This window comes from Hakea prostrata, chromosome 1 (assembly GCF_041222555.1).
Source record: "Hakea prostrata isolate BN-2017 chromosome 1, UWA_Hpros_2, whole genome shotgun sequence".
NCBI lineage: Eukaryota > Viridiplantae > Streptophyta > Magnoliopsida > Proteales > Proteaceae > Hakea > Hakea prostrata.
In genome coordinates, this window is record NC_142600.1 from 25,852,499 (window position 1) to 25,868,684 (window position 16,186).

The 16,186-nt window shown below is 38.2% G+C and overlaps 1 protein-coding gene across 1 annotated transcript; it reads right to left on the bottom strand.

The window, feature by feature from the left end:
• Window positions 1–1,700: 1,700 nt before the first annotated feature.
• LOC149028482 (protein indeterminate-domain 12-like) lies at window positions 1,701–5,775 on the bottom strand. The gene is made up of 3 exons (XM_089137022.1): window positions 4,970–5,775; window positions 4,469–4,865; window positions 1,701–2,914 (listed from the first exon to the last, which is right to left on the bottom strand). The coding sequence occupies exons 1-3, from the start codon at window positions 5,136–5,138 to the stop codon at window positions 1,996–1,998; spliced, it is 1,485 nt and encodes a 494-aa protein (XP_088993148.1). The 5' UTR covers window positions 5,139–5,775; the 3' UTR covers window positions 1,701–1,995.
• Window positions 5,776–16,186: the final 10,411 nt, after the last annotated feature.

Consider the following 16,186-nt stretch of genomic DNA (forward strand, 5'->3'; position numbering starts at 1 on the left):
GACATACTTAGGGAGTCTAGAATTGCATGGCTAGGTACCCCACATGCTATTACCCTTTCGGCAGGGGAATTGAAGCCGGGTGACCCGTGACAATGGTGACGTGACTATGTTTCATCCAACAACTGGTAACCAGATCCGTGCGGAGACTCGGTGGTCCACTATTGGTCATGTAATGGTAGGGTTGCATATGTTAGGGTTGGGCTCATGGACGTCCAAGGAGCGGACCGGGTGTCGCGAGGAGTCATGAGAGCATCCGCCCCAATAATATGTGGATGACCATAGGGTTAAGGAGTGGAGTCCAACAGAGGTATCCGATCCGTGAGGATTCTTACTCCTAGGTTGCGAAGGATACCGAACCGAGTTGGTTGGTGCCATAGGGGAAGTATCTCGGACTTCATATAGTATGTTACCATTATGACCTTGCATTGGATTAGAAACCCCGACATGCGCCAAGTACTCATTGCCAATGGTCGTGGTGAGAGAGTGTTGACTTAACCCCCACCCACGGTTTTGAGAGCTAGGTGTGGACTTACCCCTTTGCCCAGGATCCCTACAGAGGTAACCGGTCCTTGCCGGATCGAGTGATGAGACTTACCCAAAGGAGGGCTGGTGTATATCTTAAAGCATGTCAGCTATTAGAGACTTGCATAGTTAGATCTTAGTAGCATTCATATTTCTGCATATCATCCATATCATTTCATATGTGCATTCGTGGATTGTGTTGACATATATATGAGAATTGCTTGTTCCTTACTGAGTTCGTTGGAACTCATTCCTTTCATTGTATGTATTATATAAACCGTACGAGATGGTTGCACAACGTCGGAAGTTGGAGATGATTCGTATGAAAGAGCCTTCTCGTTTGAAGTCGATGTGGCACAGACAGTGATACATGAACTTGCAGAGCATGAAGCCTCCTGAAGATGAAGACTATTTAGTTACTTATTTTGCTTCCGCTGAACTCGATATTACTTTTGATTCTGGATCTTCCTTCTTTCGTTCGTTCTTGGATTTTTATTGGAGTATTTGGACTCCTGTAACCTTTTTATTGATTATTGTACTATTCTTGCTCTTGATTCATGTATTTGTATTTATTATTATTGATAGACTAAAACCATGGATCCTGTGACGGATCGCACCCACGGGTTGTCGGGCGGGTAACCCGAGCCTGGCGGGCGGGGTGTGACATGTGGTATTAAACCATGGTCTGAATTTAAATTTGAAAATTTAAATCATTCAATAGTGAAATTATCTAAAGATACTTTTGCATGCATCTTATACACTCTTTATTTAAGAAAAAAAATTTGAAGTTTTTTTTTTTAGTTTTTTTCAAAATGTGCTGTGGATCCCACGTGTTTGTGTGGTTGGAAAACCGTCGAAAAGCAGTCTGTGATCCCCGGTCGGAGTGAGGATCTGGATCCGGACTCCAATTCATCTTCTGTATCTTCTATGAATGCTCTCCTCGCATGTAAAGACGCTCATGACATACAAATGATATGACCATCCATGCAGCGCTGTGCATGGCCCCACTCTTGGATGCATGGATTTCTCGTTTTGTGTGCATGCAAACCTGGTTAAATTACCATAATGCCACCATTGCCCCCACATTATTACTGTACCTCCAAATCCCATCCAAAGCACCTCCAAAAGAAACAAGCAATCACCGAACGACGACGACAGAGTACAGACAAACCAAAAAATTACCAAAATGCCACATTATTATATGCCCCACCACGTGAATAACGCGAATGGAAATAAGTGCAAAACACCTATGAAATGAAAAGAGAAAAATGAGAGTGGTATTGTCGTAATTTTAGAGAAATCACAGACAAATGATACATTTATTATTATTATTGTTGTCCAAATTCGGTAATTACCATTAGCTTAACCGTCCTTTTTAATCCCCTACCAAAAAAAAACAAAACCTCTATTCTGATTTCATCTATTCGTTTCTTCTCTTCTTCTTTAGCCGCCGATCGGTGGAGGGTTGACGTTTCAACAGTCTCCCCACCCTTGGGTCTCAGGTGAATGCTCAGCAAATACGAAGCCACCAGAGGTTGAAGTCTTCAACAGTGACTCGTCTTGGTCATAAGGTGGATACCCAACTACCCCATCGAATGATAACACATCATCTCTAAGGTCAACATCCATGAGTACTTCGCCGCCGCCGCCGCCGCCGCCTGCTGATCGGCCGGGACCGGGGCCACCGCCACCACTGTCACAGCATTCTCCTGCCAGACCCAGAAAGTCTCTGGTCAGACGGTCACTTTTCCTCCACGTTTCAAGATTTCCTGATCCATACTCCGGCGAGATTCCAGCACCAACCATGTGACCACCTGCCGTCGTGTTGAACCCATCCATCTTCAACCTATGAGCGATGGAAGATGCCATGTGACTCACTGATTGAGCTTGTGCAGCGCCTGTAATGGCAGATGTACCAACGTTTGCAGCCTTTTGAAGGAGTGCTGTGGCTGACATAGGAGTATTGTTCGTATTGAGCTGTTTAGGGATTGCTCCTGTTGCTGCTGGTTCTTGCAAGAAAGGAGAGGCTGAGATGCTAGGGATCCGCTGATACTGATGATGATGATGCTGATGCTGATCAGGGTGGCGATGGATTTCATTCTTGACTTGAAGCGGGTCTTGATGTGGGTCCCATGAGTTAAGTGAGATGTGAGTAGGAGGAGAAAGATCACTGATCATCATCATCATATGCTGTTGCTGCTGCTGATACTGTTGATGCTGCTGGGCTGAGTATGAGAAGGAAGAAAGAATTGGAGTTGCAGGGTTTTGATGAGGATGCAGATGAAGAGAGTGATGGTCCCTTGGGTTTGTGGTTAATGTGTTCGTGGATAATCTTGCACTCTCTTCGGCTAAGGCATCACAGAAGGCCCTGTGAGTGATGAAGCTGTCCTTCCTGTACATTTGACGTTTCACTTAATAGTAATTTCAGCAACAAAAGTGAGATTTATACTTACAGAGTCATAATTAGCAAACGACAAAGCCAAGGGTATAATTAAACTTACAGTTTAGTGTATTTTTTTTTGATAAAAACTTACTAGTTTAGTTAGCATAAAGCAAATAGAATAGAATGTTAATGGAGATTGTTTCCTTCACACCCCACCCTTTTTTATTTCCCTTGCCCTATTTAAGATATGGAACTATCATAGAATAACAGATCACTTCAATGAAGACACATCTTAGAAGAAACATTTCTTCTTTTCTTGATGATAATCCATGAACCGAAAGAAAGGGATAAAATTGGATATGGTTTCCTTTATCTACAAGGGTCAAGGAAGAATATTGAAAAAGTGTCATGAAGTATATAGATCGAGTGGGGTAGATACTATAAAGTATGAATCGAAGTTAAAGGGTTTCTTAATTTGCAGTTTTCAGATGATCTTTTGAATCTTAAGACCAAAATATGGATGGAAAATTCAAATGCGGCTCTATAGTTGAGGAAATTCAATGCAGGGAGAACAAAGCAAGCAGACTAGTACGTTTGTATCTGATTTTGTGCGCATCTGTGAGTCTTTGAGCTTTTGTGTATGCATATGTGAGAGAGAGAGCACTGGGCTGGGGATGTGCATGTAGAATAGGTTGCAGCTTCAGATTCGGAAATTTTAATGAGAGAAGTCTTTAGAAATCGTGAAAGATAAAGGGTATACGGCTTGAAACCAGGCATATATTCATACTGTCGGAACTAAGGATTTAAATAATAATTAAAAAAATAAAAAATAAAAAATAAAAAATAAAAAAACAACTCTCATGCTTATTATAATTTCTGAGAGCTTCAATTCTTCAGAGAGGATTCCCAAAGTAAATATTGTAAAAGTAGAGCAGTGAAACCAAATCATTATCAGGCCTGAGTACAAACATAGCCATAAGGTTATAGGAGCTCCATTGCCTGAGTAGCAAGTACCTTGAAAGGAAAAATAAGAAAAGGAAAAATGGAGAAGTAACTGGAAGTCTTTCGTAATGGCTATGAACTTGAAAGATGGGGAAATTCAAAAGTTGATCAGGCATTAGTCATTGAGATTATAAAGGTGTTTTCATTTGATTTGAGCAAGATAGTATTGGGTTTTCGGTTTAGTTTTGGACCTGGAAACCAAGAGGACAAGTAGATCTAATGCTTCAAGATTTGTTCACTGGATCAGGAGAAAGAGTCGAACAAGCCATTATATGATAGGTGGTTTCAGATTCATTCCATGCAACCTTTGCCAATCTTGTGTGAGAACAAACCCAAAACTAAGTCATTTGAACCAAAAAAAAAAACCCTTCAAAGGACATTAATGGACTTCCCAGTTATATCAGAAGCCATTAGAATCCAAAGAAATGAAGCACAAGCCAGAGGAGCTGCAATAATAAGGGAATATTTGAGTCCTTAAAAAGACAAGTCTGAAGGGACAAATCGACAGACACAAGGACCCAAACGAATTTAAATTTGATTTTATGGGCGAAAAAATATTACCTGGAGAAAATGGTTCCACAGTCACAACTATATTCTCTGGTTCCACAGGTTTTAGTATGAGCCTTCCAATCTGATTGAACTGCGTATCTCTTTGAACATTTCTCGCACTTCCATTTCTTCTCCCCGTGTTTTCTACAGAAATGCTTCTTGATTCCTGTCAGGTCACCTAGAGCTCTTGAAGGGTGGTGATGGATACATGAAGGTTCTGGGCACACATAAACTTTCTTTATTATCTCTTTACTGGTTCTCTGTCGTAGCTTCCATGGAAGATTATGACCTCTTCTGTGAAGCTGAAGGTTTTGATCCCTCTGGAAACCCTTCTTGCAGACCTCACACACAAATCTATTGGTCGCTAATAGAGTCTTTGGGGATAGAGCAATCACTTCAGCATCTGGATCTGAAACCATAAAAAACCGAGACGCACACAAATAAACAAGATCAGAGAAAAACCTGAAAAACCCTAGGAAAAAATAAACCAGAAGATGTCAAAGTGAACCTTACCAGGGTTGCCAGGAAGGTTCCTCTTCTTTTTAATCTTTTCTTGTTGTGGAGGAGAAGGGGCTGAGAACATGGGATTCAAGCTACTTAATTCATGTAACCTACTACCAGAAGAAACAGTACTAGCTTCCTCAGACAAAGATGTTGAATTAGACATGGTTGCAGGTAACATGCCTTGCTACTAGTAGAAGAAAATTTAGAAACACAAAAAAACCAAAAGTTCGGCTTTCCCTGTAGACCCACTTTAACTCTGAACCCAGGAGATGAACTGCAACACAGGAATGGATATATATCAAAGACCAGCTGTCAGGAATATTGGCAAAAGCAAATCTCGTGAGGAGATGATGATGGATGATGGGTAATTCTCAAACTCTCTATCTACTCTTGGATTGCTTGACTGAGTAGCTCTGCAACACGAATAAGAAACACAGTTCCACTCATTCTCACTCTTGATACCATCTTCAAGGCCACCATGCAATTAAACAGAGAAAAATTAAACAATCAGATCCGTTTCTAACCAAACCTTCACTGCCCATTAACCCTTCAGGTTTACTTATTTTCCGTGTAAATAAAAGGGCTCAGAGAACTAAGAGAACTGTTGGTCACTTTCGGATTGGAATGGAGAGATGGTAAATCTCGGCAGAAGAAAATTAAGAAATTATGGTTACAGTGGCAGACTAAACCCTAAGGAGAAGATGTCTCAAAGCAGAGAAACTGAGAAAGTTTAGGGATTCTGCAAAGTAAGGAGGCTGGCAAGAAATAGAGAGGCCGAAGCAAAGCAGAGAGAAAAGGAATCACTCTCCAGCACTTCCACTTGGTGCATCAAATATTTTGATAGTTTTTACATCTACGCTATTATGATTATTGCCCAAGCATGACGTTGGCACTTTCTGTCGTTTCCTTTGTTCCTGTTATAGAGCACTCGAACCGTAAAAAGACCTGGATCTGAATGGAATGATATTTAAAAAGAGAGAAGGCTTAGGAGAAGCTTAAAAAGCTTTGGTTGGTAAAAAGCAAGAAAAGAGAGAAAGAAAGAAAGATAAGAGGTTCTCTCACAAGTCTTAAACTTTTCAAAAATCTAAAGCAAACATGATTGATTCATTGATTGACTCTCACCTTAGGCAACAGCTTGTTTAACGAGATAGAGAAACCCTCTCTCACCATATAAAGCCTAATGCAGTGGACAAATGTCCTTTCCTCTCTATATATATTTTATTAGCTTAAGTCTAATGTCTTAACCTTGTCTCAACTCTTAATCACTTTTGAACTTGAAATCTGAACTCTACGTACATTCTTCTTTATTGATCACAGATATCAATAAGGTCGTAGGGTAGCTTTTCACAAGATTAAAATTTTGAATATTCAATCGGTTCAACAAAATATCACTCACCATATCAAACTTTGCTTGGAGAGGATAAATTTTAAACCCTAAATCCTAAATTAACCTTTAACCACCTTGATGACAGGGATGATTACATAAAGAAGAATTAATTAGTATACGATAAGTCTTCCACTTGTATAAAGATGAAAGTATTATCTTCCATCATAGATAGCCATGCATGCAATAATCCTTAAATTAGTAAAAAAAAAACCTACTTGCTTGGCCAAGTAAATTCTAATGAATGCTTTTATTTTACACCAACTAAATTCCTCAGAGAAGTCATAAATTTTTTTCCCTCACTGGTCTGATCTCTCTTCCTCCATCAATTTGTACTCTCTTGCATCTGTATATTCCTAGTGCATAGTGAAAGTGGGCCAAGATTAACCCCACCACGGGAATTTTGGAGGTCTTATCCTTGTCAACTTTTTAATATTCCAAACCCAAGTCTAAAGCCATGTAGAGGTAACTGCAGATAGATCCTGCTGGCTCTTCTGCTCTTGTTATGAGAAAACCTTTAAAATTCCACAAAGCTTAGAAGGGGTCAATTTCGCCATTAATTTCATCAGGCTTAAGGGTCAAGGGATTTTCCTTTTCTTTTCAAGATCAGGGCATGCGTTACTAAACGTGGCTGCCCTCTACTCTCAACAGCCTCTGAGGCATGCAACCCCTGCAGTTCAAAGGAGGACCGCGTGTCTGAGAGAGATGGACCCAGCTAAATTTATGTTCTTATTTGGTGAGCCCACCAAATTTACTTCGAAACCTAAGGGCTGTATGCAATTCCTTATCATCCATACAGAGATAATCATATCAGCATGCCACTAGTTTTTTTTTTTTTTTTTTTTTGTACGGGAGTAATTTCATTCAAGCAGAAAAAGGAGGCCTTAAAAAAGCAGAGGAAACAGGGAAACATAATTCCTGAATCCAAGGAGAGGAGCAAGGCCAAAACGTCCTACACGGGATAGACGTGGCACTCCGGGCAAGAACATCAGCTACACAATTGATGCCTCTTGGAATGTAAGAGAAAGAAACATGTACCAGCGAATTCTTCAGCCTTCTGATATCTGATATCAATACTATCAGGTCGATCATCTTCTTAGTATCTAAAAGACTGGTAGAGAGTATTTTTTTCTAAAAAAATTTAATAGCAAATTTATTATTACATATACGATCAAGAAAAATTAAACCCACAAGGGCCACGACTTCTTCACCTTTGTGGTGGTTATCAACTAACAACCTTTTGATGATAAGATTGATAGAGTTAAGATACTCTTACAAATATGTTAGTTGACTCTAAGTTCGGATTCTCAACCTGTCAAGATAAAGATTCATGTTCCCTTCACACCTCTCCATCACGCAATTAGATGCAGTTCACATGGGTCCTACTAGGAATTACTCCTCTAATTTACACGTGTGTTATATAGTGGAGAAAATAAAGAGAATAGAGACCTCTACCTTGACACGATGATTCCATACATGCATTGAATAGGGCAACGCGTTTAATTGGGATCGGATGTAATTGGTGTCGAAGATGACCTTGTGGTTCAATTTAATTTGAAAATTGAAACTATGGTATTTGAATCTTACTCCGATTTTCCAGCTACAAAGAAACAGAAGTACATGATGGGCCACAGGCCCACAACTCACTCACGGGTCAGTTCTCTATTCTTTAGTTGACCAACCCAAAAGAAGGGAAAAAATCTCAAATCTTTTCCCCCTAAATTTACAATCAATTACATTTACTACTTCTAAAAGGAAATCAATTATAAATACATTTTTATTGTTAATATTATCATTCAGTTTTACTAATTAAGAACAAGGGAATATTTGTAATTAATTCGTTTTCAAGGATAGTAGATATAATTGATTGTAGATCCAGGGATCTATATGTAATTTACCCTTCTAAGTTACAAGGACCGTTCATCCCCTCGTTAACTGTTTATTTTTTGCATTATTTTGATCTGGCTTTTCAACTTACGTGATGCTTGATGAGGAGGTCCAAGCGGTCAATTGGATAATAAATCTACTACGTATGTTAATCCATTGTCACTTGGATTCTCTTTTTTTTGGCCAAGCACAGAAAACTTCATTCAAATAAACAAATCTGGGGAGATCCTCCCAACAGGAACATTATACAAATGATCAAGCCCTCTTGGTGGCTGCAGCCACCAAACTTTAGACATACCCAAACAACGGGCCCCTTTAGCTAAGAAATCAGCAGAAACATTGTCTTCTCGAGAAATATGTAATACAACACAATTTTCAAACCCTAGCAAAATGTTCTTAATAAGCTGAACTAAGTTAAAACAAGTCCAATCCAAAGCATTAGAGTCACCATGTAAACTGAAAACCACTGCCCTACAATCAGAGAAGAGCTTGATATGCTTTATCCCTAGAGTAAAAGCAACTTGAATGATGTCATACATTGCTTCCAGCTCCACTTGCGATGCAGATAGAGCCCAATCTGCTTTCATGCTCGCAGCTATAAAAGATCTAGAAGAGGTCTTGATAACCCCTCACGACCACTACGAGAAGTTGTTGAATCCCATGAACCATCTGAAAAAAACATGAAAAAAAATAGGTATCATCAACTTCTATCATTCGTGAATGCAAATCATTAAAAGATACACCTGATGAATCAATCAACATATGAGAACTAAACACTCTAGTTGTGGCTGAAGTAAAGGTAACCTCGAAAGATAGACTATTAATATCCTACAACAAACCATTTAAGGATCAGAGAAAAGTATTTAAGTTGGGTTCAATCCCATCAAACAGATCTCAGTAAGGGGTTGGACTGCAATGTTTCTTATTTTTTGTGTTTTTTCATGTTTTTGAAATAGAAATTGTCCAAATCATGTGTGTATAATTCGGTCTGTTTCTTGTATTTATTTTTTTTTACAACAAGTTGGCGCTTTGGCACATTTTTAAATTCACTTTTCACAGAAAAGAAAACACTTCTTTTGAAAAGGTAGAGGGACATTATTGTCCTTTTATGTTAAAACATAATTTCGTATTTTGAAATCCCAAAATTCGAAAGTTTTCCCCTTTTTCATCCGTTCTTTTTGTTACTAAACCCTCTTTCCTAGTCTGTTCTCACCTAGAAAATGGGAGAGAAACGTTGCCACCCATTTTATCCTAGTCTGTTCTCACTTAGGGTTGTATGATAATGCTCCTAATACACTTATTTTGTGCAAGTTGCCCATTTTGACAGAAAAATGCTTAAATCTTGTATGGTAATAAAATTTAAAAAATATGTGTTGGTTCAACAAAAGTGTGCTAAACCAACTTTTTGGCACACAAATTGTTTGCGCCCAAGAAACTATAATTTGAAGCTTCTTGTGCTAAGAAGCACTTCTCATGAAAAAAAAGGCAGGGGACACTCATTGGAACGACGCCTTACTAAGGGCATCAGTGTCATTTCACTTTATTTCATTCTTAAGCCCTCCAAGCTCGTCCAAATGCTCAAAACCCTTGTATGAAAGTCTCTAATCACCCAAAGAGCTTCTCTATCATTCTTTCTCAATCTCGCACGAAACTCTCTCAAATCTCTAGCTCAAGACTCTCTCCAATCTCTCATAACTCTCGCTCAACACTATTGCTCTCGGATCTCTCACGCAAATCACTCCATCAACGAAACTCTCTGGTTTGCAATCTCTCTGCTTCTTCCACTTCTTTGTCTTTGTTCACCAATGACTTGATCAAATTTGAACAGATCTCTCATGCAAGTCACTCCATCAACTCTCCTTCCCAATCGTTTGCGGAAATCAGCATATGTTAAGGATAATAATGGTCTTTTGCAGTCTGAGGGCAAAACAGGAAAATCACAAACAACCCTAGCCGAATATAGGGTTGCCATAGTCACCACTACTCCATGTGTGCAAGGCTTCAACAACTCCAGTCAAACTCAACTACCTCCATGCTGCAAGACTTCAAGAACTAGACTCAAATTCAACTACTCAAGAGACTCCAGTAGATTACATCTTATCCACAATTGGATTAGACTCAGAGTTGCATTCAAACACACAAGAGACACAGTTTATACCAAACACAAATAGATAACTTGAGTAATTCAAACTCTAGAGTTAGTGTCCAAGATTAATGTTGAGTAGGACTTGCAATTATAAATATGTAATATGTACTACAGTCAATCTCAATGAAGCAAATCACATTCCCGTGGATGTAAGTTGTAGAGATCAACTGAACCACGTAAAATCGTGTGTGTGTGTGTCTCTCTCTCTCACGTTTTCTCTCTCTTTTCATAACTCAAAAACATGTCTCTCTAACCCTAACTCATGGCTTTTAACATAGCATCAAAGCTCCATGTTCCCACCCATTCGTTTCCCTCCCTCAATGGCTTCCTCTCAACAAAGCTTAATGAGATGAATTATTTGTTATGGAAATCTTAGATAGTTCCTCTTTTGAAGACATAAGAACTAATTGAGATTGTTGATGGCTCTTCTCTTTTCCCACCAGCTGCCATTCCCGATAAAGATGATGCTGCAATCTTTCGACCAAATCCTGACCATCAAAAGTGGAATCGTCAGGATCAACTATTGATGTGTTGGATCATTGCTTCCCTTATTGAACCAGTTCATGCATAAGTTATTGGTTGCTCCACCTCTAGAGAAGTCTGGTACAAGCTTGAGTAGATATACTCAACTTGCTCTTCCGCTCGCATAATGCAACTTCACCTTCAGATCCAAATTATTCGAAGAAGTAACAATAACATTCATGATTACCTTCTTTGCATAAAAAATATTTCTGATCAATTGGACACTGTGGGACAACTTGTGAATGATGAAGAACTCTATCTTCATGTCTTGAATGGTTTGGGAGTTGAATACTCTCCTTTTGTGATTGCCATTACCACTCGCAATTCTCCCATCTCCTATGATGAATTACGAGATATGTTATTGATTCAAGAAATTCGGTTAAGAGATGAACTAATGATTGTTGACTCTTCTTCCCCTATGGCAAACATGGTCACTAGCCAACCCACCCCTAATAGGCCTTCACGTCAGCCTTACAAAGGGCGTTTTTCTCCAAGAGGCAGATTTAGTTGTGGTCGTTTTTCTCCTCATCGTGGCTCTCATACACATCAGCCACCTCATCAAACTAACAATTGTTTTATCTGCTAGATTTGTGATTATCCTAGACATAGAGCAAAGGACTATTACTAGCATTTCAATCATGCCATTCAAGGTACCTTTAATGCAATTGCATCTATGAATATTTCTAAACTTTCTAGTGCATCTCCTCTAGATGAAAATTGGTACCCTAATTCTAGCGCTACACATCACATCACTAATGCTCTTGAGAATCTCCATATTGCTCAACCCTACCATGGTTTAGATTGGGTTCAAGTTGGTAATGGTATTGGTCTTCCTATCAGTAATATTGATAACATGAATATTGATACATCTTCCTCTCCAGTCTATTTGAAGTTTGTTCTTCAAGTGCCCTCTATTTGCAAGAATTTATTATCGGTCTCCCAATTCACTAAGTATTAGTTTGTAGAGATCTTCACAAAGCCTCTATCGCATCAACGGTTCAATACTCTTTGTTCCAACCTCAAGGTCTCATCTCTACCCTTGAGTTTGAGGGGGCGTGTCAAGGATAATACTGGGTCTTTCGCGTTCGAGGGCAAAACAGGAAAATCACAAGCAACCTAGCTAGCCGAATCTAGGGTTGCCCTAGCCACCACTACTCCATGCATGTAAAGCTTCAAGAACTCCACTCAAACTCAACTATCTCCATGCGTGCAAGATTTCAAGAACCAGACTCAAACTCAATTACTCAAGAGACTCCAGCAGATTACATCTTATCCACAAGTGGATCAGACTCAGAGTTGCACTCAAGCACACAAGAGACACAATTCATACTAAACACAAATAGATAATTTGAGTAATTCAAACTATAGAATTAGAGTCCAAGATTAATGTTGAGCATGACTCTGCAACTATAAATATGTAATCTGTACTACAATCAATCTCAAGGAAGCAAATCACATTCTTGTGGACGTAGGTTGTAGAGATCAACCAAACCACGTAAAACTGTGTATGTGTCTCTCTCTCCCACGTTTTCTCTCTCTCTCTCTCCATCATTCAAAAACGTGTCTCTCTAACCCTAACTCGTGGCTTTTAACAGCATCTGAGGTATTTCTCTCATTATCTCATCTCTTAAGTTGATGAAATGGCAATTAATCTTGTTAAAATGATTCATTTATTTCTATTCTCAGGTGGGTCTGTTCATTGGTACTCTATCGGGACTAGGGTTTTTCTTCTGAGACCTATTTCGTTATTATTGTTATTGTAACTTCTTTTCAAGCTAAACCACATTGTCTGTATTCATCGTTGGATCTGAATATGTGTGTTTGTTGCTGCTGTCAGATCATATATTTCACTTAACTTGGCTAAATTTTGTTTACGGATGATAAATTTTTTTTATCTACTGTGTATTACGCCTATTTGATTTTCTTCCCATCAATGCACAGAATCCACAACCGGAGCTATGCATGAAGTCTTTATCTTTCTTCTGCATCCCTAAACCGTATCTAATAATCCTCTCCTATGCATGCCAAACAAGTATTATAAGTAAAACTTCCTCACTTTAACTGTAACTAAAGAAGCAACTATTGCACCAACAGAACCCAAGACCAACCCTCTTATTCCCTCAATGGTTCTGTTGTTTGTTACCTATTGAAGCTTGTGAGAATTGACATGGATGGATTTACCTGCTCTGGTGTATATTTTCTTGAAATAGGTTCTAAGATGATTACTAATACATAATCATAGTGTAGTTCTTGAAATAGACTATGGATGGATATACCTGCTCTGAGGTAATTGTTTCCTCTGCTCATTTCAGCTTACTATAATTATCATGACTTGAATTGCAAACCATGTCATGGTTGTTGACTTGAAATGCATGAACTCATCTCATGACTTGAATTGCAAACCATTTCAGGTGCTTATAAGTTTATGCATGATCTTTTGAGTTATCATTGACTTTCATAAAAGATTTGAAGTCTGTTGAAGACGTTACACATCATTTGTTGGACTCTCACTAATATAAAAAGATAGAAAAATTAAATATGGCAATGTGAAAGCTCAGTAGATAAGCTTTGTTTTTGCAGAGCTTTGTACATTGGTGATTTACACATAGGGTTTCTAACTTTTTATTTACTTATTTATTTTATTTTTTTGTAATCTCTAACTTTTTACTTATGGCTTGGAGTTTTTTGTTCTTTCTGGAATTCACAGAGAGAATATGGAATTCACGGAGAGAATATTTTAAAGAAGTATCATCATCTTGGCCATATTCGTATACAAGATTGAGGTAAAAGCAGCTATATGTGGTTGGTTTAGCTTGAAAAAGAAAAAATTCCAAACAATTTTTTAGTCAGCTTTGACTATATTACAAGTCAGACTATGCAACCGAACAGATGATTCTGATAAAAAAGTATGATTGCTGAAGTGAAAACATTGGAGCAAACAAATATACTGTTTTTCTTCTTTGGAAATTGTTATATCTAGAGCCAACATGCATGTGTAGAAAGTATTCTGGCCACGTTATGTAGGAAGCCATATATATGTTACCCGTGATGAAGCGGTAAATGCTGATACTGCACTGTAACGTATGGGTACACAATAGACTAGAGCAAGGATCATGAAAAGTTTGTTAGTCAACAACATGGTTCCTTGTGTCGGCGATATAAGGGTACACAATAGACTAAAGCAAGGATCATGAAAAGTTTGTTAGTCAACAACATGGTTCCTTGTGTCGGCGATATATCGCCGACACAAGGCGAAATTTCGACATGTCGCTGGGGGGCGACACGACACCCCCCAGCGACACTGATATTGCAAGAAGTCGACGATATGTTGTCGACTTCTCGCGATATATCGCTAACGGTCGAAATTTCGATTAAGAACATTAGTTTAGGTAATGTTTTAGATCAAAATAACACTACCAATGTGTTTATTGGCCTCAAATTAGGCTACACATCAAATTTCAGGTCAAAATGACCTAAAAAACCCATCGAAACAGGGGTTCAATTTTTCATCGAACCCCTACCAAAAGTCACCCGACTTTTGGCGATATGTCGGCCATGTCGCCGTGTTGCCAAGGTTCGACACGGCGACATGGATCGACATATCGAACCTTGGTCAACAAGAGCGGAATCAGGATTTAACATTGAAGGGTCGAAGAATAAAAGTCCATATCACCTTCGTGCTGGGGAAGCACTAATGCTTCTTTGCCACACATATTGTGTGGCTCTTATATGACCCACTTAGGGGTCCTACATTTGAATTATTTTATTATATTAAGACATAGTTCGATATATATTTTGTGAGGCCCACACATTTTTTTTTAAAAAATAAGTAAATTATTGATAATGATATTTTTTTTTTTTTTACAAAATATACGTAAATTAAAGCAACAATATATATAAAAAAAATGACACATGAGTTCAACCCTTAAAAGTTGGATGTAAACCAAAATTTTCTTTAGTAGGAGATGCAAACCATTTTTTTTTTTTGGGTGGGGGTGGGATAGGAGATGCAAACCAATGGTAGTTAGTTACCTTACTAATTACAGACATTTTATTCACAATATGAAATAAAATAACAAAAATTACAAATATAAATAAATTGAGAAAGATAAAGAATACTTAATTGTGGAGAATATTTTTTTTCTAAATTTTTTTAACCCACATATATATAGAAAGGGAAAAGAATAAATATGAAGAAAAGATGAGAGAAGAGAGAATAAACAGGATTGAGGAGTTAGTTTCTAATTAGGAATGACATTTTAAAAACCTAATAAGATTTTTTTTTTCCAAAAATTTCCTTAACCCAGGATTTATAGAAAGAGAAGAGAATAAATAGAAAGAAAATATGAAAGAAAAGAGAGAGGAGAATAAATAGGGATTGAGCAAATAGTTTTTAATTATGAATGACATTATGCCCATGATTTTATCTTTAAAAATTGTTCTTAATATTGAGAGGGGAGAATAGTGATATTTCACATGTGGAAAGAGAAAACACATGAAAAATTAAAGAAATTAATCAAAGTTTTCAAAAAATGGGGGGGGGGGGGGGGGGCATGGGCCCCTCCGGCCCCAATGTAGGTCCGCCTCTATTGGTGAATCTAGCTCAGAGGGAGGTGACAATAATATCATTTCTAAACCAAATGATGTAGATCCTGAGGTGATCCCAACTAGTCATATTCTTACACCTAATGGACTCATTCTTCGTAAAAAGACAAAACAAGACTTCAAATGCAAAGAGAAGAAATAAAGAGAACATAGGCACAGAGGTCAGCTACACAGTAATGAAGACAGTCGTATGTATCAGATCGGACTCATCTTTAGGAGAGGCACTAATATTTGTCGAACCCAATATCAAGGAGGATATTCTTGAGACAATGATCGCCCAACCACCCAATTGAATTCGCAGATTGGAACAATTTGTATGTGATGATTTTTAGCTTTTTTGTTGAATTTTATACATACCATACAGGATTTTGTGTCATTTTTATCACAGAATCGTGTTCATTCGGTTTACAATTATACAAGATTTTAGTATCAATGTGAATCCAATTTGTTCAAATGAATAGAGAATCATGAAAAATTGTGCCAATTTATAAAATCATTGTCATACAATCCCTTAGATTCCAAACCAAGGGATGGAAGATGGATTATCGGAATCAAGACACGTCTGTTCCCTCCGACGACCTCCGGCCTCAGGTAAGTTTACAGTCTTTAATAAAATCGTCGTGGATGGTGGGTAACAGTGGGTCCCAATTAATCGTGTCTGGGGTTGAGCTAATGAGTGACG